Genomic DNA, 23,777 nt, shown 5'->3' on the forward strand with positions numbered 1-23,777 from the left:
CATCCCTCCCCTCACACTGGCTATCCTCTTGTTTCCTCACATAAGTGTGGAACACCTTGGGGTTTTCCTTAATCCTACTAACCAAGGCTTTTTCATGTCCCCTTATAGCTCCTCTAAGTCAATTCTTCCTTCCTGGCTGCCTTGTAACCCCCTAGAGCCCTATCTGATTCTTGCTTCCTCAATCATAAGCTTCTTTCTTCCTCTTGATGAGTTGGCCCACATCTCTTGTCATCCAAGGTTCCTTCATCCTAGCAGCCCTTCCTTGCCTAGTGGGACAAATCTATCCAGCACTTGCGCCCTAAACAACCTTCACATTTGTCATACATATTCTGGAAAACATTTGTTCCCAATTTATGCTCCACAGTTCCTGCCTAATAGCATTGTAATTCCTCCTCCCCCAATTAAAAACTTTCCCATTACATCTGCTCCGATCCCTGTCACTGACTATAGTAAGAGGTTAGGGAGTTGTGATCAGTATCACTGAAATGCTCTCCCATCGAGAAATCTGACACTTGACCTGGTTCGTTGCCAAGCACCAAATCCAATATGGCCTCCCCTCTAATTGGTCTATCTGCATATTGAGTCAGGAATCCTTCCTAGACACACCTGACAAACTCAGCTGTATCCAAACTCTTTGCATAAGGATGTTCTAATCAATATTACGGAAGTTGAAGTCACCCATGATAACAACCTTGTTACTTCTGCACCCTGCAAAAATCTGTCTCTTCCATGTTGGAATTAATGTTCCACTTAAGCCACCTCGCCTTTTGTCTAACTTCTCTTTAAGTACATTATCATGGAGTCATAGTGTCTTGATATTATGAAAATTTGATCTTCAGTCCATCACGTTTGTACTGATCAAAGACCCATCTGTTCAAATCCTATTTTCCAGCAGTTAGCTCGTCACCTTGAATAGTCTCGCTACAACAGCTAAAAACTATGGCTGAATTTCCATATTCACACTCGTCTTGGCTCCCTGTTGGATTTCTGGGTGATCATAAAATAATGACCAACAGTTTTGCTCTTCAAGCAGAAACACCCTACGTCTGCGCAACCAAGTCTTTGCATGAATTTGAAAACCTCAACTGTTACCCCTGTTATTTCTCTGAGAAAGACAGAGAACTTTCCAATTGTATCCCTCTAGAAATTAAAGGAGTTGTTTTGCTTGCTTTTGCTATGACCCTCTTGACTTTCATTGCAACTTTCAATGATTTCTCTATTTGTACTTTTAGATTCCTCAGCTTCACTACCATATTTGAATTCCTAATATCCAAGTAATATGTGACCTCCTAGAATTTTATCAAAATACAATATCTCATTATGTTTTTATTTGTCAATTATACAGCCATTCTGTACATTTATTAATGTCCCTCTGCAACTTTGCCATTCTGCTCAGTGTAGTGAAGAGCAATATTGTATTAATGTATTAGAGAAGTTGAGTGCAAAACAAACTAGCTGCCATAGAAACGTAGGACTTAGTGGTTCAAGTTTGTAAGTAATTTAGTGAACAAAATCATGAAAATCTGGTTATCATATCAACTCCACTTTCCAGTCATAGGGTGAGATAGTCATAGAGATGTACAGCACCAAAACAGACCGTTCGGTCCAACTCGTCTATGCCAACCAGATGTCCTAAACCTACCTCATCCCATTTGCCAGCATTTGGCCCATATCCCTCTAAATCCTTCCTGGTATGTTACCCATCCAGATGCCTTTTAAATCTTGTAATTTTACCAGCCTCCACTTCCTCTGGTAGCTCATTCCATACACATACCACCCTCAGTGAAAAGATAGCCCCTTCGGTCCCTTTTAAATCTTTCCCTCTCACCCTAAACCTATGTCCTCTAGTTCTGGGCACCTACACCCCTGGAAAACGACCTGGTCTACTTAACCTATCCATGCCCCTCGTGATTTTCTAAACTTCTATAAGGTCACCCTACAAGCCTCTGACGCTCCAGCAAAAACAGCCCCAACCTATTCAGCCTCTCCCCGTAGCTCAAACCCTCCAACCCTGGCAACATCTTTGTAAATCTTTTCTGAACCCTTTCAAGTCTGTACTTTATAACCCTAAACCAGTTTGTCAAACAAAAATCTAACTCTGACTGGGATAAATTCAATGACTAAACCTTGAGCGACTTCTAAAAATAGGATACAAAGTAATGACAATCTGGGGTGGGGAGACACGCATCTCTATTTAACACTGATATTTTTGAACTGTATTCACAATTTTAGTCTACCTCTGGAAAGAAATACTCTCCCAGTATCTACTCTGTCACGTCCTCTCAAGATTGTATATACTTCAATAAAACGGCCAAACAGATCAGAGAACTGCAGATGCTGGAAATCAAAAACAAACATCATTTGCTGGAAAAATAATTGCTTCAGAACAGATCACTGGACCTGAAACATTAACCTGAAACATAAACAAATGCTGCCAGACCTGCTGAAATTCTCCTGCAATTTGTTTTTGATATATATTTCAATTCTAGTATCACTCAACTCTAATCAGTATAGACACAACTTAGTCAGCCCGTCATTCAAAAGTTTTCTATAAGAGCAAGTTCAACAAAGAAAGCTCCAATTTGCCAGTTTTAGACATTCTAATGTCAAGGTTCAGATGTTACTGGCTGCATCCAGTTGTTCTCTTCAGGTGACAGTCCATCCTGAACCAAATGTGCATCAATACCATTGTTGAACCTACACTAACAATATTAAATCTGTTTATAACCTTGATCAGCTGATTATTCTCACTACGTTTGTATTTAATTTGGTGGTTTATTTCAGCACAATGTGTCCCACTCTGTCAATAAAGTTAATTTAAATACACACTTGTTCAACATATTTTGGAGAAATGGAAGTGGAAAAAATGCTGTTCTTCACCTCACCTACCATTTTCTGGTGACAGCTTGTCATATGCGTCTTCATAGATATAATTGCGCCGAATTGTCACATTAATTCCATCTAAAAATGGCCCCTCTCCTTGCACATCTTGTTTGTCGGCAAAGATCAATCTTTGAAAGATCTTAAAAATAAATCACCATTAGTAAAATGAAGGCAGATTGACCAAAAAGTCTGCAAAATAGACATCAATTTTGCCATTTTCATATTTGAATTAATTATATGAGTACAATTTACATGCAACAAGCTATAACTAAATGTATTTAATTGGTCATCTTAGTTCCTTACACAATGATGTACATTGCGACACACTCAGAATTGCACTCTCCCTAACGTGACAAAAGTTCACATTTGCGTAGCATTTCATTTAAATTGCTAAGTCTAGTTTTAATTATTTTATAACAGCAGAAATTTTAACATGTTCTTTTTATTCAGTTAAAAAAACTAAAGTCAAATTATTTTCTATGCCAGGTAAACATCTTGTGCAACTGTAAACAGTAGGCTGTAAATTATGATGATGAGCAACTCATCAAAATCTTGCCTACATCTCCAATCCCCACCTTCAAACAATTGCCAAACCTTAAACAGACCATTGTTCGCAGCAAACTACCCAGCCTGCAGGACATCAACTACAACACCATGCAACCCTGTCACGGCAACTACGGCAAGACATGTCAAAGCATAGGCATGGCTACCACCAATAGATGTGGGGATACCACCCATCACATGTACATCAGGTACTCATGTGACTTGGCCAACATTGTCTCCCTCACACACTGCTGGCAAGGATGTCCCAAGGCACAGTGTATTGCCGAAATCAAGCAGACGCTACGACAATGGACGAATGAACACAAACAATCACCACACAGGGATGCTCCTTCCCAGTGGAGGAGCATTTCAGCAGTCAGTCAAAGGCATTCAGCCTCAGACCTTCAAGTAAACACCCTCTAAGGTTGACTTCCAGCCACACCACAACACAGAATTGTCAAACGTAGGCTGATAGCCATGTTTGTACCATAAGCACGGCCTCAACCGGGATCTTGAGTTCACGTCACACTACAGGTGACCCCACATGATACACACACACACACACACACACACACACACACACACACACACACACTCTCTCTCTCTCTCTCTCTCTCTCACAGGCATAAACTCCCTCACACATGTGCATACACACTCAGGCACACGCACACTCTCTCATACTCCTTCACATTCACACCCTCTCAAGAGCACGCGCACAAACACCCAGACACACTATCCCCCCTCATGTGCGCACACACAAATCTAAGGGGTGAATGTGCATTTGCAGATACATTCTATTTTGTTCAAAAAGCACATGATCTGCAGACAATCAATGTGGCATTTTATAAATTCCTACTTTGGAAATTGAACCAGTCTGGTTCCAGGTTGAGATACAAACAGACTTAAAATATCCTTCCGGATAACAAATCCAAAACCTTCAGAAACAGTTGTTTTTCCTGTTGCACTACAACCCTATGTCATGTGATTTTTGACTTTGTCCACACCAGTCTAACATGAGCATCTCGAACATTGTCAAATATTGTGAATACGTAAGGCAATATTACTGCTAACAGGCATTTTCAGGATAGAGTTTATTGGATAATAGTATTTACCTTAACTCGTTCTTCAAACGGAACAACAAAAGGTAGTTCTGTTAAAATGGCAAGATGACGTTCTTCAGATACTGATAATTGAGCTGGCTCCTGCCCAACTGAGAAAATATAACAGAAAAAAAAGCAGTAGCCAAAGTTTCATTAATAAACTCAAAAAAATCCAACACAGAAACCTGACACAGACTGCAGGATCAACAAGGAGGAGGCTGGGAGAATGCAACAAGCCAGGCAGCATCAGGTGCTAGAGAAAGCAACATTTCAAGTGTAACCCCTCTTCAGGGCTTGGGATGTGTGTAAAGGGAGCTGCAGATGAAGGGAGTGGGGACAGGGTGGTGAGGTGGGCATATGTGAAAGTACAGGAAGAGAGAACGACCTTCCCCCTGTCTCCGCCTATCACCATCTCACCACCCACTGCCGCTCCCCACCATGCCCCAACCCCCCACCCCATCTGCAGCTCCCCTTTCACCCATCCTCTGTCCTGAACACCCAAAACAGACTTCTCCACCTCCTGATGCTGCCTGGCATACTGTGTTCTTCCAGCCTCCTGCTTGACTACCCTGGATTCCAACATCTGCAGTTTTTTTTGTCTCGAAACAGACTGTTTGACAGGCAGAAACAGTCATCTGCTGCATCAAACTTAATAACCATCATACAGATGCATACCCTCGCTGTCTTGCATTTCAATTATTATAACAATGATTCAAAAGTGTTTCATTGACTGTACAAACCTTTGGATATCCTGACATCATACAGAGCACTACATGGATGCATATCTTATTTCATATCCTGTCATTTTCCTTTATACATTTTTCCTTTTGAGACAACTAATAATTTTCAACAATTACTGATTGCATATTCGAAGAACACTACATACACAAGCCTCCAAGCAACGCAAAAGCAAAATACTGCAAATACTGGAAAACTGAAACAAAAATAAGGGGAAATATTCAGCAGGTCAAGCAACATCTATGTGCATAAAGGAGAGTTTATACTTGAAGTCCATGGCTTTCATCAGATCATGTTGTTGTACTCAATAGGAAACTGAGCTAGGTGCACAGTACTGCTGCATCTTTCCCATCCATGGTTGGATTTGGACAATTTCAATTAAATCTAGTATTAACCCAATCTGAAGTTAATAAGAAAAGTAGAAAAGAAATCAAGTTGGCGAAGGCTCGAAATAAAGATTAAGGAGGAGAGGAACAAGACTAAGACCATTTAAGAAAGAAAGAGAAAAATCACAGGTGGTAAAAGCACTTTGTAAACCAATGGAGCGCATTTTGAAATGTCACTGTAGTAATGCAGACAACGTAGCGTGGCTTTTCCACACAAGAGAATAGTGCAAGTAACTGAAGTAATTGTTCTTTTAGAATACAAAAATGGCAAAGTAGTAATGGGAAACTCAAAGGGCAGATGCACGAAACCAATATTTTGTTGCTGTTTTCACAGTTTGGGGGGGGGGGGGGGGAAGATAAATTTCTGGAATGGTACCAGTAGATTGGAAACATGCTAATGTGACGTCTTATAGTTGGATTGGAGAGTTGGCAGAGAAATGGCAGATGGAGTTCAAACCAGGCAAATGTGACGTGATGCATTTTGGAAGATCCAAATCAAGAGCAAACTATACAGTAAGTGGAAAAGCTTGGGGAAAATAGATGTACAAAGAGATCTGGGTGTACAGGTCCATTGTACTCTGAAGGTGGCAACGCCGGTCGATCAAGGCAGCATATGGCATGCTTTCCTTTATTGGATGAGGCATTGAGCGTTGGCAGATCATGTTACAATTGTATAGGAGAAAGTGAGGACTGCAGATGCTGGAAACCAGAGTTAAAAAATGTGGTGCTGGAAAAACACAGCATCCGAGGAGCAGGAGAATCGACATTTCGGGCATAAGCCCGAAGAAGGGATTCTTGAAGAAGGGCTTATGCCCGAAACATCGATTCTCCTGCTCCTCAGATGCTGCCTGGCCTGCTGTGTTTTTCCAGCACCACATTTTTCAACAGTTGTATAGGACTTTGGTTCAACCACATTTGGAATACTGCGTACAGTTCTGGTTGCCACGTTACCAAAAGGATGTGGATGCTTCGGAAAGGGTGCATAGGAGGCTCACCAGTATGTTGTCTAGTATGGAGAGCACTAGCTATGAAGGGAGGTTGAGTAGATTAGGATTATTTTCACTAGAAAGATAGAGGTTGAGGGGGGGAACCTGATTGAGGTTGACAAAATCATGAAAGGTATAGATAGGAAAAAGCTTGCTATCCACCTTAAGAGTGGGGGACTCAATAACCAGGGGTCACGAGTTCAAGCTGAGGGGGAAACGTTTAAGGGAGATCTGTGTGGAAAGTTCTTTACGCAGAGGGTGGTGGGTGCCTGGAATGCATTGATAGCGGAGGTGGGAGAGACAGGCATGATAGCATAATTTACGATGTATCTAATCAGGGTGGGGCAGGGTGCAGAGGGATACAGATCCTTAGAAAACAGGCGATGGGTTTAAATAGTGAATCTGGATCAGCACAGGCTTGGAGGGCCAAAGGGCCTGTTCCTATGCTGTAAGGTTCCTTGTTCTTCGTTCTTTATTGCAAAAGGACTGCCTTATAAAAATAAAAGTAAAAGTGTTGTTACAACTATAAAAGACATTGCTGAGACCACACCCTGGAGTTGTGTGTCCAGTTTTGGTTTCCTTACTCGAAGGAGGATGTGGTGACACTGGAGGCATTGAGAAAGTTCATCAGGTTGACTCCAGGGATGAAAGGGCTGTCATATGAGCAGTTGAATGTACTCACTGGAGTTCAAAAATAAAATTAGCGAGGGGATCGAATTGAGGGATGTACGTTTCTAAAGGGGATTGATAAGGTGGACACTGAACACAAATTCCTCATTGTGGGACAGTCTCGAACAACAGATCATACATAAAGAGTGATAGAAGGTAAGTTCTGAGATGAGGAGAAACTACTTCTCTCAAAGGGTTGTGAATCTGTGGATCTCACTACCCCAGAGTGCAATGGAGGTGGAGTCAATCAACTGATTCAACAAAGAAATAGACTTAGTTCTGAGGAAAACTGGAATAAAGGGCTATGGGGAGCAAGCAGAAAAATGGAGTTGAGACCAGGGGAAGATCAGTCAAGATCATGTTAAATAGAGGAGTGGGTTCAGAGGGCTGAATTGCCAATTCCCGCACCAATTTCTATGCTCCAATGTACCAAACAATGAGATAATGGGTACGTAATCAGTTTTGGGTGTTGATGGCAGAATAAATATTGGCCAGGAGACCAAAGTTAAATCTCCAGCTTTTTCCCAAAAGCATGCTGAGAGATCTTGACAGCTACCCAAGAAGACAAAGTCTTATCTCATTCAGGGTAGTACTTCAGTTCTGCACAGGAATGTCAGCTTTGATTTTTATGCTCAAATCGGGGAGTGGGACTCAAATCCACAGTTTAAAAGTGGTTTAAAAGTGAATGCGACATGCAGAGTCAAAACTGATAGCTAAACAGGACTAAGAGATGATTTAAAAAGGGCATCAGAATGGAACTAGAGAGAAAAAAAATCTTTGGGTGCACATACTGAAACAAAAAACAGTTGCGCAGTCAGAAAAATTTGGAACAGTGAACAATGTGTCCAGAGAAATAAAAAAAAACGAACAAATTCATCAATGATGAAAAACGACAAAAGTAAAATTATCAAGCAGTTTCAGAAAGGTAAAATATATATATATATATATATATATTATATAGACCAAAACAACCATCAGGATGTACACATGAAAGTCAAATGTAATGTCAGTAAAATAGCAGAAAAATCATCTGGCAGAGAGACCAACATGATGAAACATCACTAAAAGAATAGGTCAGAAAATGAGATGAAGACATTTTAAAATAGCAGATGGTGGGATGACAGTGTGATCATTTATAAAACCAATCAAATAGAGAGGAAGCAGCTTCAGGTAGGAAGGGATTACATTCTGCCGCCCATGTCAACCTCCACATATCAAAACACTTAGCACGATGTAAGAAACATCTTGTATAAAGATTTTATTCAAAAGGGAATAATGCCAGGACTGGTGAAGAGCTAAAGCGATTTCTATATGTAAAATTGAAATTAGTCGAAGTTCATGAAACTATTGACCAATTAACTTAACATTGGTGGTTCAAAAGATAATACCATTCTTATTTCATGAGCCAGATGCTGCTGGCTCGATTAGCATTTATTGCCAATCCCTAATTGTCCAAGCGAAGTCAAGAGTCAACCATTGCTCTGTGCAAGACATTGAAGTCTAATGGAGCGGTCAGCACAGATTTCTAAAAGGAAAGCATTATCTCAAGGAATCTGACAAAATTTTAATGAAACTGAAAAAGAATCACAAAATTTCAATTATTATAAAGCAGAAAGAGACCATTTGTTCCATTGTGGCTGTATGAATTCTATTATCTAGTGCCAATCTCCAGCCTTTTCCTCATACTCCTGCTATTGGGTTATACTATTATGACCCAAAAAACCATTTGATGCCCTCTTGAATGTTTGAATATCTGGAGGCTGTATATTCCATATTGTAACAATTCTGAGTGAAAAAGGTTTTCTCACGTCATTTGCACATTGCTTTAAATCTACCCATCATGTTCCTGTTTCTTTTCCAAGCAGAAAAAGCCTCACCTATCTATTCAGTCTCACTAATGATTGTGAAAACCTTAATCAGATGTCCTGTCAGCTTTCTTTTCTCCAGACAGCAAGTCCCAACTTCATCAATCTATCCTCATAACTAAAGTTTCTCACATCTGGAACCAGTTGAGTAAATATGTAACTAAATTTCAGAGAAGTACAATAACAAGACATCAGGAAGGGGGGAGGTGTGGGGGTGGTGTGGGTGTATAGAGGTTCAACCTCCTCGTGAGAGCACGAGGTAGCGTCAATACATCATCGATGTAGCGGAGGAAAAGGTGGGGGTTGGTGCCAATGTAGCTCCTCCCACCCTGCCCGCTGTAAAAACGTCATCCCATATTCCCAATTCCTTCGCCTCTGCCGCATCTGCTCCCAGGAGGACAAATTCCACTACCGAACAGCCCAAATGGCCTCCTCCTTCAAAGACCGCAATTTCCCCTCTGACGTGGTCGACAATGCTCTCCACTGCATCTCCTCCACTTCCCGCATCTCCACCCTTGAATCCCGCCCCTCCAATCGCCACCAGGACAGAACCACACTGGTCCTCACCTTCCATCCCACCAACCTCCGGATACATCGTATCATCCTCCGTCATTTCTGCCACCTCCAAACAGACCCCACCACCAGGGATATATTTCCCTCCCCACCCCTATCAGCGTTCCGGAGAGACCACTCCCTCTGCAAGTCCACACCCCCCACCAACCCAACCTCCACTCCTGGCACCTTCCCCTGCAACCACAAAAAGTGCAAAACTTGCACCCACACCTCCCCCCTCACCTCCCTCCAAGACCCCAATGGATCCTTCCATATCCATCACAAATTCACCTGCACCTCCACACACCATTTACTGTATCCGCTGCACCCAATGTGGTCTCTTCTACATTGGGGAGATCGGCCATCTACTTGTGTAATGTTTCAGGGAACACCTCTGGGACACCCACACCAACCAACCCAACCACCCCGTGGCTGAATACTTTAACTCCCCCTTCCACTCCGCCAAGGACATGCAGGTCCTTGGCCTCCTCCATCGCCAGACCCTGGCCACACAACATCTTGTGGAAGAGCACTCATCTTCCACCTAGGAACCCTCCAACCACACGGGATGAATGTAGATTTCTCCAGCTTCCTCATTTCCCCTCCCCCCACCTTACCTTAGTCCCAACCCCCGGATTCAGCACCGCCCTTTTGACCTGCAATCATCTTCCCGACCTCCCCACCCCCATCCCCTTTCCAGCCTATCACCCTCACCCCCTTCCACCTATCGTATTCCCAGCGCCCCTTCCCCAAATTCTTCCCCCCCACACCTTTTATCTCCGCCTGCTTGGCACACCAGCCTCATTCCTGAAGAAGGGCTTAAGCGAAAAATGGCGATTCTTCTGCTCCGTGGCTGCTGCCTGGCCTGCTGCACTTTTTCAGCACCATACTTTTCAACTCTGATGGGATGCACCCTAGGTAGTTGATGGAGCTGAGATGGGGGGAGTAATCTTCAAATTCTGTCTGAACACTGGTGAGGTGCGAGAGGGTTGGAAGACATTGCCCCAGTATTAAAAAATGCAGGGACTGACCAGTCTAATCTCAGTGGTAGGCATGTCATTCGAAAGAAATCTGAAGGACAGAATACCTCTGCACTAAGACATGGGTTAATTAGGAGTAGTCAGCATGGATTTGCTCAGGGAAGACCATATTTGACAAATCTGTTCAATTTGTTTGTGGTGGAACGGAGTGTTAATGATAGTAATGCAATTCATATATTCTATGTAGACTTCGGTGAGTATTTTGTTAAGGTCCCTATTGGCAGACTGGTCAATAGACTATGATTTTCAAGGCAAAATGACATGTTGAATCCAAAATTGACAAGCCAGTAAGCGGAGAATGATGGTGTGGAGGAGTTTCTGGGACTACAGGTCTGTTATCAGTGGGGGGGTTCCATGTGGCTTGGTGCTTAGGCTGCTGCAGTTTGTGATGTACATTAATGATTTGGACTTGAACATTGGGGGTATGATAAAGAGGCTTGTGGATGATAAGAAATGGGTAGTCTATTAAATGGTGAGAAGGACAACCTGCAGGAGGCTAAGTGTCTGGCTAAGTCCTGTGAAAAAGTTAACAAAGCAAGGGAGTACACTATGAATAGGACATCAGAGGGACATTGGTATGCATATCCACTGGTCCCTGAAGGTAGCAGGGCAGTTAAGAAAGACATTTATGACAACCTGTGGAATACTTGTCTTTATTATCTGATGCAAGCTGAACTGAATCAATCACTTTTTGGGCCACAACTGGAGTACTGTATAGATATGGTCACCACATTAGAGCAAGCATATGACTGCACTAGAGAGGGTACAGAGGAGAATTAGCAGAACGCTAGTTGATCTGTGGGCCTGAGCTATGAGGAAATATTAGATGGGCTAGGGCCATTTTCCGAAGAGGGAGGAAGTTGAGAGGGGACCTGATAGAAAGTGTATAAAATCATGAGGGACATAAGTAGAATGGATAGGAAGGCACTTTTTCCATTAGAAGAGAGGTCAGTGACCAAATGGCATAAATTTAAGGTAATAGATAGAAGGCTAAGAGTAGAGTGGGGGAGAATTTTTTTCACCCAAGGTGTGGTGGGAATCTCAAACACGCTGCCTGAAAGAGTGATTGTGCCAGATACTCTCGTAACATTTAAGCAGTAGTTATATCTGCACTTCTGTTGGCTTAGCTTCTAGAATTAAGGGCCAAGAGCTGTCTTCAACGTGCAATGCCTTACACCGAAATTATGCCCATTGGTCCTATATACTCCAAGGGAAACAATCCATCCTGTCAAAGGTAATTACCCTAATGTAAGCTTAGCCTAGTTGTTTCTGACCCAAGTTCCTCTTTCTGTGTTATTTTTAAAATGTTGAAAATTAAAACTTCCAGTGAATCTTAGGTACGGACAAAGAATAAAGACAATCAGGGTATTAACATTGACTATAATATTTTGCAGAAAATATTTACCAACTAGAATTTTTTCCTTAAATCAATTTTAGTTATTCCTTCACAAAGGGTTAAAGGCATTTAAACAAAAATTGCCTGTACAGCAAAGCTAAACCACTATCGTACCACTAGACCTCAATTATTCTGGTCAATTAGTCAATTTTATCTGCATTTCTCCATCAAGTTTCTATCTTTTACAAGAAATATGTTCTCTACTGGTCAATGTAGTCTATTTATCATTCTAGTTACTGCCATTTAAGTAAATGAGAAAGGCCAAACAAACATAGCCATATGTGCCTCAACTGTACTTTCACACTAATTGGGTTTATTCCATTTGGAGTCAAGTGGCATTAAACAAATCATACACACATTGTTATCTGCTTGCTTCACACGGTACTGCTAGTTGAATTAGATTCAAAATTCAAGACATTTAATATTTAGGGCCTAGTTCCAGAACTCTGAAGACACTCAAATTTACCGAGACTGATAAAATAAAACTAAAATTGATTGAAAATAGTGATAGTTTATAAAGAGTGCTAAAAGTTTTGATACATCTTTGAAGCAGCTGTTGCTCTTTCTTACTGATCATATTAGATACCTGCTGCATTATTAACAAACATGTACATACTGCATTAGTATGCCCACTGTAAAACAGTTCAATTGAATAGACTAATTCACATTTCACTAATAGAGTTTCTTTAAATCAAAACAAAAAAATCTTCCAAATTAGATTTATCAAAAGGAGTTTATAATAATACACTGCCAATAAAACTAGACATTTTTTCTTCACAAGTTCACAGATTGATTTAGGACGGGAAACTCCATTAGCTATTATAATCCATTCATTCAGCAAAAATTCCAAAGCTCCACTATTTCAAATTAATTCTCAAGCAATTCTAACTATTTTACTTCCACATACTGGATCATTACATTTGCTAATCACTTGCTATGTAAAGAACAGCTCATACTTAGTTTTTAAAATGTCGAGGTTAGTTCCAAAATGCTTCACATCAGCCAAAAGTGGACAAGGCGATTTTAAGAATAGTTTATAAACTGAATTTGAAGAAGCATAGATCTATAAAGATAGTGATAGGCTCAGCACTAGATTTCTTAATTTGTCTTTGGCTACCTTCAACATGTGGAAGTATCTTTGTTAGCCAATCTGGAAAACTCTTGGGGCCTCTCTCAGAAACCCATTCCTTTCCCTACTTAATAGTAGGAAATACACAATTTTGCAAACCTTAATTCATTCTTATGGATAGGGATCAACCCCATGACTTTTCTCTACATTGCCTGTGTCAATCGCAGCAGTCAGAACTGAATACATCATAATCTGATCAAAGCAGTACACAGGTTAAACACAAATTCTAGAGTTCAAACAAGTAGCCAAAAACTTGGCAAATGGAATCATAATATGGAAAAATGTGAAGTTATACACTTTAGCAAGAATAATAGGGGAAATATACAGGGCGACCCCGATATCCGGGGGGTCCAGTTTCCATGGTTTCAGTTACCCACGGTTTACTGTGGCCCGAACATATTCTCAGGAACATTCAGGAACCAGGGACCAGGGAGCTGCCGGAACGGTATGTTTCCTATTTAAATGAATGGGTTCGCTCTTATCTGCGTTTCGTGCTTCCTCAGTAGATCCCCCTGCGGGCATGGTGGCGGGGGGGACTACTGTACAACAAAGTTTGTTTTAACTGGAATCTTATGAACCGGCACTCTCAATAAACCGGCAAAACATATGTATCTCAAACACTAGAAGTTTACTGTATTATCACGATCTACCATGATGTCAATAAGTCAGTTGAGGGTGCAAGTGAGAAGGCTCTCTGCTAGCAAGTTTATTTTAGCAAAGCTGAATTATTATTTAAATGATTTATGCTGGAAATAAAGGAGAACAGTGATGTGTTTACCCCCTGCATTATGTTTTTACACAATTATGTGGACCTCTTGATGAACTGGAATATTTGACCAAGTTGCACATTCCTGGTCTCATAGGGGCAGGTTAATAAAAAGTTGGCTGGATTTTAATTGGATAAAAGACTGCAGAAAGCTGCAGCAGAGAGATTGGAAGTTCTTTTGCATAAATCACAAAAAGCTAACAACTAAGTTCAGCATGTAATCGGGAAAGCAAATGGAATATTGACCTTGATTTCAAAGAGAATGAGATATAAAAATAGGGATATTTTGTTAAAGCTATACATGGCATTAGTTAGATTGCACCTGGAACTTGGTGAGCAGTTTTGGGGCACTTATCTTAGAGAAGATATACTGGCATTGGAGGCAGTCCAGACAAGATTCTGAGAGAGATTAAACTTCACAACTCTAACACTGTTCATAGATTGAAAGAAGCAGCAATAACTGTGCCTGGAAGAAACTGTTAAGGGGCAAGGACAAAGAGACCTAAGGGGCAACTTTTTCCACACAGAGGGTGGTGCGCGATTGGAATGGGCTGCCAGACGAAGTCGTGGAGGCTAGTACAATTGCATTGTTTAAAAGGCATCTGGATAGGTCTACTGACAGGAAGGACAAGGAGGGATATGGGCCGGGTGCTGGCAGGTGGAACAAGATTGGATTGGGTATGTGGTCAGCATGGACAAGTTGGACTGAAGGGTCTGTTTCTGTGCTATACATCTCTATGACACTTACTGTTGGTTCCATATACTTCTATTTTGGATGAATAATCAAGAAAGAGTCATATAGCATAGAAACAGACCCTTCAGTCCAATCTGTCCATGCCAACTAGATATCCTAAATATCTCTAGTCCCATCTGCCAGCATTTGGCTCATATCCCTCAAAACCCTTCAGACTCACTGGAATGTCACTGTTGGTTTATTTTTCTTGGATCAAAATCCAATGTCCAGAGATGCTTGTAACTTCACAGCCAGTCAGCTGTGAAGGTTCGCTGCACTTTTTTTTTTGCTGAACTCTGGAGCTGTTCTTGAAACAATCTTCCACAGGGCCTACTGCTCTCTTTCTCCCATTTCCAAGTATTGTTGTTTTGATCTTTCTTTCAAAGTTTCAAACAAAGCAAAAAACTTACAAAACAGTAATTACTGTTCTAGAAATAAAGGAAATCAGTTCCAGCATTAGAAAAAAAACTCAAAGCAAAAGGAGCAGCTCTGACAACCACGATTTTCTCCTATCTACCATTTTGGATTGACATCCCAATCTGACCTAGTCCCATTTGCCAGCATTTGGGTCATATCCCTCTCAATCCTTGCTATTCAGATATCCACCCAAGTTCCTTCTGATTATTGTAATTATACTACTTCCTCCACCTCCTCTGGCAGTTCATTCTATACAGGCTCGCACCCTCTGCATGAACAAGTTGTCCCTAAGGTCTCTTTTAAATCTTTTCCTTCTCACCTTAAACCTACTAGTTTTGGATGCTCCTATGCTGGGGAAAAGACCTTAACTATTTATCAGATCCATGCCCCTCATGGTTTTTATTTTTACATAAACCTCCTTCAAGGTTACCCTTCAGTCTCCGACACTCAAGGAAAAAATGCCCCAGCTTACTATGCCTCTCCCTGTAGCTCAAACCATCCAGCCCTGGCAACATCCTAGTAAATTGTTTCTGCACCCTCTCATGTATAACTACATCTTTCCTATAGAAAGGAGACCAGAACTGTAGGCAGTATTCAAGTGGTCTCACTAATGTCCTGTACAGCCATTACCTCTATTAATCATGAATCTTCCTACCCTGGTTTGTCTTACCAAAATGCAATATTTCACATTTATCTAAATTAAACTCCTATCTGCCACTCTCTGGTCCATTAGTCCATCTGATCAAGGCCCAATTGTATATCTGAGATAATCTTCTTTGCTACACTTTTCTCCACTACACCACCTATTTTGGTGTCATCTGCAAACTTATTCACCGAACTCCCCTATATTCACATCCAAATCATTTATATGAATTACAAAAAGGAGTGGACCCAGCATTGACCCTTGTGGCACACCACTGGTCACAGGCCTCCAATCTGAAAAGCAACCTTCCACCACCATCTTGTCTTCTGGGTACAAGCTAATTTTGTATCCAGTTGGCTAGCTCCCCCTAGATCCTTTGAGATCTAACCTTACTAACCAGTCTACCACATGGAACCTTGTCAAACACTTTGCTGAAGCTCACATAGACATTTACCACTCTGCCCTCATCAATTTTTTGGTTACTTCCTCAAAAAATTCAACCAAGTTTGCGACATGATTTCCCACCCACAACGCCATGCTGACTATCCCTAATCAGTCCTCGCCTTTCCCAATGCTTCTAAATTCCTGTCCCTCAGAATCTCTTCCAACAACTCATCCACCACTGACAGAAGGCTCACTGGTCTATAGTTCCTTGGCTTTTCCTTACAATCTTTAAATCATGGTACCACATTAGCCAACCTCCTGTCATCCGGCATGTCATCTGTGATAAAGCAAGGGGCCCAGCAATCCATTCCCACAAAGTTATGGGAAACCTCTGATCAGGTTCTGGGGAGTTGACCACCTTCATGCATTTTAAGACCGCCACACCACTTCTTCTGGAATATGAACTTTTTCATGACATCAATATTTATTTTACCAAGTTCCCTGGCTTCCAAGTCCTTCTCTACAGTAAATACTGATGCAAAATATTTGTTTAGTTTCTGTCCAATCTCCTGTGCTTCCACACACCGCTATGTTGATTTTTAAGGGGGCCAATTCTCTCCCTCGTTACTCTTTTACTCAATGCATTTACAAATTCACTTTGGATTCTACTTAACTCTATTTGCTAAAGCTATGCCCCTTTTTGCCCTCCTGATTTTCGAGTGTACTCTTGCCCTTCTACTTCTCTGGGGATTCATTCAATCCCAGCTGTCCGTACCTGACATATGCCTCCTTTCTCTCCACCAGAGCCTCAATTTCTTTAGTCATCCAGCATTCCCGACATCTACCAGCCTTGTCCTTCACACTAACAGAAACATACGGTCTCTGAAGTGTAGTTACCCCATTCTTAAAAGCCTCTCACTTTCCAAACATCTCTTCACCTGCAAATGGCCTCCCCCAATCAACTTTTGAAAGTTCCAGTCTAATGCTATCATAATTAGCCTTACTCCAATTTAGAACTTTAACTTTCTGATCAGTACCATCCTTTCCCACAGCCATTTTAAAACTAATTGAATTATGATCACTTCGAGTCATAGAGGTGAACAGCATGGAAACAGACCCTCCGGTCCAACCCGTCCATGCTGACCAGATATCAGAGTGGTGCCCTTTTGACACCTTAGTCACTTACCTTGGCTTATTTCCCAACAGATTTTTGTTTTCACTGATGTTCCAATATCATGTAAACAATCTGCCTGAAAGCCTAGATTTTTAGTCTTCCCCCAGTTACTTCAGTGATTTTGATGATCAAGTAATATCAAAGATATTGTACAGAAAATATAGTGTGGGTTCTACAATGTTTAAATGTTTTTTTAATACTGTGTTCACTCTACCATTTCCTTGTGGAAAAAAACAATGACAGCATTTGCTGCAGACTAACATTGACTAAACAGTGAATTTTGCAATAAACTTCATTTAAAGAGATACTGACAATATAAATTATCTTAAGTAAAGGAAGGCAATTACCATCTAATGTAGATTGCAATGGCCCTATCCTTCCCATTCGGCGCATCCTCCAGACATGCCTAGCTGAGGGCACATAGAGCTGTGTGACCTGATAATAAGAGATACTGACAATAAGTAACCATTAGTCTTCCAACTTCAGTAGATTTTGAAACAATAACTTTATATTTTAATGTCTCCTAGAATCACAAGAAACGAGGTGATCTATAAAGAACAAAACGGCACTTCAAATAATCAATTCAGTATTGACAACTGAAGTGACTGCAAAATGAAAGCAATTAAGATAAGTAGTGCTTAATTTGAGTGCATTTTAAGATTTTTCCAGTTTGCTTAACTTCCACCTATATTAGACAGCACAACCTCACAAAGTATCATTATTTTTGGTCAGCTGAACATCTAACAAGTATGGAAACAACGCAGCAGGGCCTAACAGGATGAATCGTGATCCTGAGGAAATGGTCAAGGTCATGGAAATGGTCATGAAACTGTATTTTAGGTATCAACATATGGGCGTGCAGAAGAACTGCGAAGTGAATTAAAATCTGGTACTCACTCTAAAAAGCAAGACAAGAACTAATTATAGCAATTACAGTCCAGTTAGTTTAGTTCCAGCTTGCATTAATCAGGGAAAAAACAAAAATGCCAAATTTCAAATAATCACAATTAATATTATAAAAAAGGATGCCAGTGGATTGGCAAATCAATTCTGACTGAGGTGTTGACACAGAGAAAGCAACAGGAAACAACAGGCTCCCCATACAACCTGATACTTCTCCCCCTCTTTCACCCTTAAATGGTTGAATGACATTGACTGTTTACCAGCCCTTTGGAAATTTTTCAAAGCCCATAGAATTTTGAAAGGAAACCTCTCATGCATCAACTATCGAACTATATCCTTCAAAGATTAGAATGATGTTCAATTGTTCCTGGGGGTTAAGTTAGTTTTTTTAATTATGACCTTTTTGTTATTTCCCACCACCCCCCCCCCCTCCCAAATTCCTCAGTTTCAAATGTCCCTTCTTTATCTGGTACTTCTAGGACATTTTCTGCATCATCTTCCATGTAGACAAGTTAGTGTTCTCCACTATAAATTCTCCTTTGCCCATCTATAATGGGTTCACAATTGACCTAGCTAATCTTTTCCTTTTCACTAATCTAAGGAAGCTTTTAACATCCACTTTTATGTTCCTCAGTACCTTGTACACATACTTGCTTTTCCTTTCTGAATCCATTTCTTGTTCCTTCTTTGCAGGGTTCTAACTTGGTCCCAATGATCATACATACCACTTTTTCTGGCATCTTCATAAGTCATTTTAGTCAAAAAGAAAAAGGAAGCATAACTAAGGTTTAGGAATTTGAGACTAAACAAGGCCCTTGAGGAATATAAAAGGAAGCAGGAAAGAATTTAAACAAGGAATTCAGAGGGTTAAAAGGGGCCATGAAACATCTTTGGCAAGTAGGATTAAGGAGACTCCCAACCCTTTTTGTATGGAGATTAGGAGCAAAAGGATAACTAGGGAAAGGGTATGCCTATTAAGGACAAAGGAGGGAATTTATGCATGGAGCCAGAGGAAGTGGCTGAATACTTTGCATCAGTATCCCCGAGAAGGACATGGATGATTCTAGAATTAGGAGAGGGTATACTGATATTCTCGGGGATGTTGATATTCTTGATATTGAGGTGGTGGTGGTATTGGGTCCTTTAAAAAACATGAAGACAGATAGATCCCATAAAGCCCTGGGGATTTATCTTAGGATACTGAAGTAGGTAAAGGAGGAGACAGCTGGGGCCTTGATGGAAATCTTTGCATCCTCTTTAACCACAGATGGCGAGTCATGTTGTAGATGCACAAAACTTGAGTTAGGCCACATTTGGAATATAGTAAAAACAACAAATGCTGGAGATCACAGAAGGTCAGAGAGGAAGCTAATGTTTCAAGTCCAGATGACTCTTCATTACAACTGATGTGAAGTGTGGAAGGGTCAGCATTTATGCTATAGGTTGGGGAGGGGAATGTAGAGTGCTGGGACAGAAAAGATGCTGATAGTTCAAATTAAGTGATCAGAATGAGAAATTAGCAGAACACCAGTGTGTCTAACTGCCAGAACAGACATGAAAGAACAGACAGTCCCACTGGGCTGGGGAGAAACGGAGGAAGAACGTGGTGACAGAGAATGTAACAAGTAAAGGGATGTGACTAAAACTGCACACATTACGAAGGATGTGGAGCCTTTGGAGAGGATGCAAGATAGATTTACAACGATGTTGCCTGGATTGGAGTGTTTTACTCACAAGGAAAGGAAACTTGAATTCGTTTCATTAGTGTGTTGCAGGCTGAAGGGCAACCTGATAGAAATATATAAAATTATGACAGGCATGGATGGGGTGGACAGTCAGAGTCTTTTTCCCCCAAGGTGGCCTAAGTTAAAGTTGAGAGGGGCAGGCTTAAAGGAGATCTGCAAGGCAAGTTTTCTTCTTCTTTACAGAGGATGGTAGGTTCCTGGACCTTGCTGCCAAGCAGGTGGTAGAAACAGAAACGATAGCCATGTTTAAGAAGCATTTAGACAGACACATGAACAGGTAGGGAAGAGGGGGATATGGACCATGAGCAAGCAGATGGGATTAGTTTAGAAGAACATCCTGGTAGGCACGGACATGATGGGCTGAAGGGCCTGCTGCTGTGCTGCACAGTCTTATTTTTTTCCATTTAATGCAATATCTAACTTATTTTGTTAAGCACAGTTGATTGATCTTTTCGTCCACAGGTTTGCATATTAGAGGAATTTACAAAGTTAGGGGATGACTGATAGAGGTTTACAAGATATTAAGAATAGGCAAGGTGTATAGAGAAAATTATATCTGCTGGTTGGAGAACTGAAGACAGTAAAAATTAGAACCAGACTTTGAACAAATGAAATTAAGATTGGTGACAGAAGTTTGAAACTCTCTTCCACAAACTCCACCCGAATGTGCAATTAAGACCACTCAACCCGCTAAAGCATTGATTTGCAAAGTTGTCTGGAGTCGAGTGGGAAGAATTGAAGCTCTCAGGAACAGAAAGAGTGAAGTACACTAAGCAAACAATGACAGTGTTCTGCAGCAAAAACAAAAAGAGCTGGAGAAACTCAGCAGGTCTAGCATCACAGTGGAGCTTTTGATGTTTTACTTCTCTTACAAAGTTCAAGCATCAGGCTTATCACATCATACTAACTTTGTCATGATCTTTTTTAAAGCTTTTAAGTACAAGGTAGAGGTGACTAACAATAGATCCCTGACATTATATTCCAGAAAGTCATTTCATCTCCTGCACATCAGCATGTTAAATACATACCTTATCTGCTCGAATATTAACTTGATCAGAAAGCCAGTGATCAGGAGGACAGAATTGCCTTCTTGTGTCCCTTGACTTTAGCATTTTCACTAAATTAGAGATCACCTATGTGCAAAGAACATAAACAAGCAACTTATATATCATCACTGTTATATACTGTCTTATATAAAATTACTTCACTTATCTACTTCGCATTACTCAAGGTATATAGAATTTTTCCATTATGAAGGACACAAATCTGATCACAATTGTGATAAGAGAGCATGACAACAGCAGTTTAGGAATGCTGCTTACTCCATTGTACACAAAATCACGTCATGCTATTGTTTCAAAACAAATATGCTTTTCTCTCAATATTACAAAATACTTGCTCAGAAATGACTACACACTTACCAGCAACTTCTCAGCCTGGCCTCGAGTCTCACCTGCTCTGGAGGTGTGTAATAACAGGTCTGAACAAGTTAATTAGGAAATATCCAAGATGAGCAATTGCAACCAGCCCTCAAAAGGATCATAACCAGAGCCAATCCCAATCTCTAAATGTTCAAAATGATCCTTTCCAGCAGCCCAAACCGGATTTGCACATCTCAAGTAATATTGCAGACAACTGCAGTACACCCTGTGGCTCAAGTTTGCTAATTTTGTACAAACTAGAAATCAAAACCTAGCACTTTCAAATGGGTGCACTGTCTAGTATCAAACCAGTGATATTTTTTTTAAAATCTGCATGCAAGTGTCTATCCCACATCAAATATAAACTCCGCACCATATTAAATATTTGCAGTCACATCACATTTATATAAATATAAACTGTTCCACCATGTTGCAAATGAAAAGTAGAGATCCATTAACCAGAATTTTATTCTCAATCCGTAATTTAACACAAAATTCCATAAACAAGAGAAGTCGCTATCAATCATTTGTTATAGAAAATGCAAATGAATAATTCTTTGGATGGCCACTATTATTGTTGATAACATCTCAGGAACAAAGAGAACTTATTCCAGGGCACAAATGGATACAAAAGCATGATTTCATTCAATGCAATACTAGTATTCATTTCAAGGTAATTAGAACAGAGATGTACTGCTGGGGCTGCATATTGCTTTAGTCAGACCATTTATGGAATATTGTGAGCAGTTTTAAGCCCCATATCAAATGAGGTATGTGGTGTTGGGACGGCCAGAGAAGGTTTACAAGAATTATTCCAGCAACGAAGGAGTGTTGATCTCATTGAAGCTTATAGAATACAGAGAAACCTGGACAGTGTAGACATGGAGAAGTTGTTTCCACTAGCTGGAGAGACTAGAACGAGAGTGAACATAGTCACAGTGAAGGCATGAGCCTTCAGAACAAAGATGAGGAGCAATTTCTTCAGCCAGAGGGTAGTTAATCTGTGGAATGCATTGCCGCAGAATGCTGCGGAGAACAAATCACCGAGTGTCTTTGAGAGAGAGAGGTAGGTTCTTGATCAAAAAGGAGACCAAGGTTATGGGAAAAGACAGCAGAATGGGATTCAGAAACATATCAAATATGATTGTGTAGAGCAGACTTGATGGCACAAATGGCCTTATTCTGCTCCTCTATTATATGGTCTAAACTAAACTAGAAAAATATGGAATAGCAACAAATTGTACTTGATCTTCAAGGCCTTTTAATGCTACAGAAGGCAACACGTGAGATTAACCATTTCCTTACATACAAAGCAAAAAGGGGGTAGAGGGACAGACAGGGGTGGGGGGACACACAGAGCGCGAGGGAGCGACAGATGGGAGCAGGGGAGAGAGAGAGAGAAAAAGAGAGGGGGGGGGAAGAGGGAGAGGGAGGGAGGGAGGGAGGGAGGGAGAGGGAGAGGGAGAGGGAGAGGGAGAGGGAGAGGGAGAGGGAGAGGGAGAGGGAGAGGGAGAGAGACAGAAATTGCTGTAGAAACTCTGCTTTCTTCCCACAGACCTTTTACAAAAATTTCTCATTGGATGCTGGAGATCTGAAACACAGTTCTTTGTTTTATTTCAGAGTGTCTTTTTGTTTCACATAAAGCTTCAGCCTAATTCATGGAAATTTTTTGTACCACATTGCTTGCCTATGCACAATTAGCAGAAACATGCTATTTACAAAAACGTAATTCAATCCTGTGTTTCTACTGAATGGCTATATAATATTACATTTCGGAGTACATTCACTTTTTCAAAATGGACTTCTTCATAGCACTGATATTCATAAAACGTTATATATCAAGTAATAGGCTACAATTTTCTGGTGAAACAAGTGCACAGCTTGACGAAGAGCAATTGGTTCATTGTGCGGAATGAGCTGCAGTAATTCAGATGGCATTTGTCAGCCAAAGTATGCGTCAATTGCCTACATAATCAACTAAAAATACATTTCAGCGCTCGCCTTCTTTCTCAGAAAGGTCAGTCGGCTTGTATAAAGCAAGATTTGAAATTCAGTACCAACCTCATTCCTTATGATTGCCTCATAAGATTAACTCCCATACAGCAAGAAACAACTATTAAAAACTAAAGAATTACATTTAATCAATCTAAAGTGAACTTTTAAAATGCAAAACCAAACAGAATATAATTGCCAAAATAAAGCTGCTTCCAACTTCCAAAAATGGTTTGAGATAATGTTTATTTAAACTCTATAACCAACAACAAAAAAGGCAACTCGTGACTTGTTTGAAAACTAGAGATGAAT

At 40.7% G+C, this 23,777-nt stretch overlaps 1 protein-coding gene across 2 annotated transcripts in view; it reads right to left on the reverse strand.

Moving 5' to 3' along the window:
• The window catches only part of ube3c (ubiquitin protein ligase E3C), a 167,314-nt gene that overhangs the window by 61,802 nt on the left and 81,735 nt on the right, over window positions 1-23,777 (reverse strand). For both annotated transcript variants that reach the window (XM_072576214.1, XM_072576212.1), the window contains exons 15-18: window positions 21,081-21,185; window positions 17,752-17,839; window positions 4,539-4,636; window positions 2,890-3,022 (exon numbers count right to left, since the gene is read on the reverse strand). In XM_072576214.1, coding sequence (XP_072432315.1) covers window positions 2,890-3,022; window positions 4,539-4,636; window positions 17,752-17,839; window positions 21,081-21,185 — 424 coding nt within the window. The remainder of the gene's footprint in view (window positions 1-2,889; window positions 3,023-4,538; window positions 4,637-17,751; window positions 17,840-21,080; window positions 21,186-23,777) is intronic.

This window comes from Chiloscyllium punctatum, chromosome 8 (genome assembly GCF_047496795.1).
Source record: "Chiloscyllium punctatum isolate Juve2018m chromosome 8, sChiPun1.3, whole genome shotgun sequence".
In the NCBI taxonomy this organism is placed as follows: domain Eukaryota; kingdom Metazoa; phylum Chordata; class Chondrichthyes; order Orectolobiformes; family Hemiscylliidae; genus Chiloscyllium; species Chiloscyllium punctatum.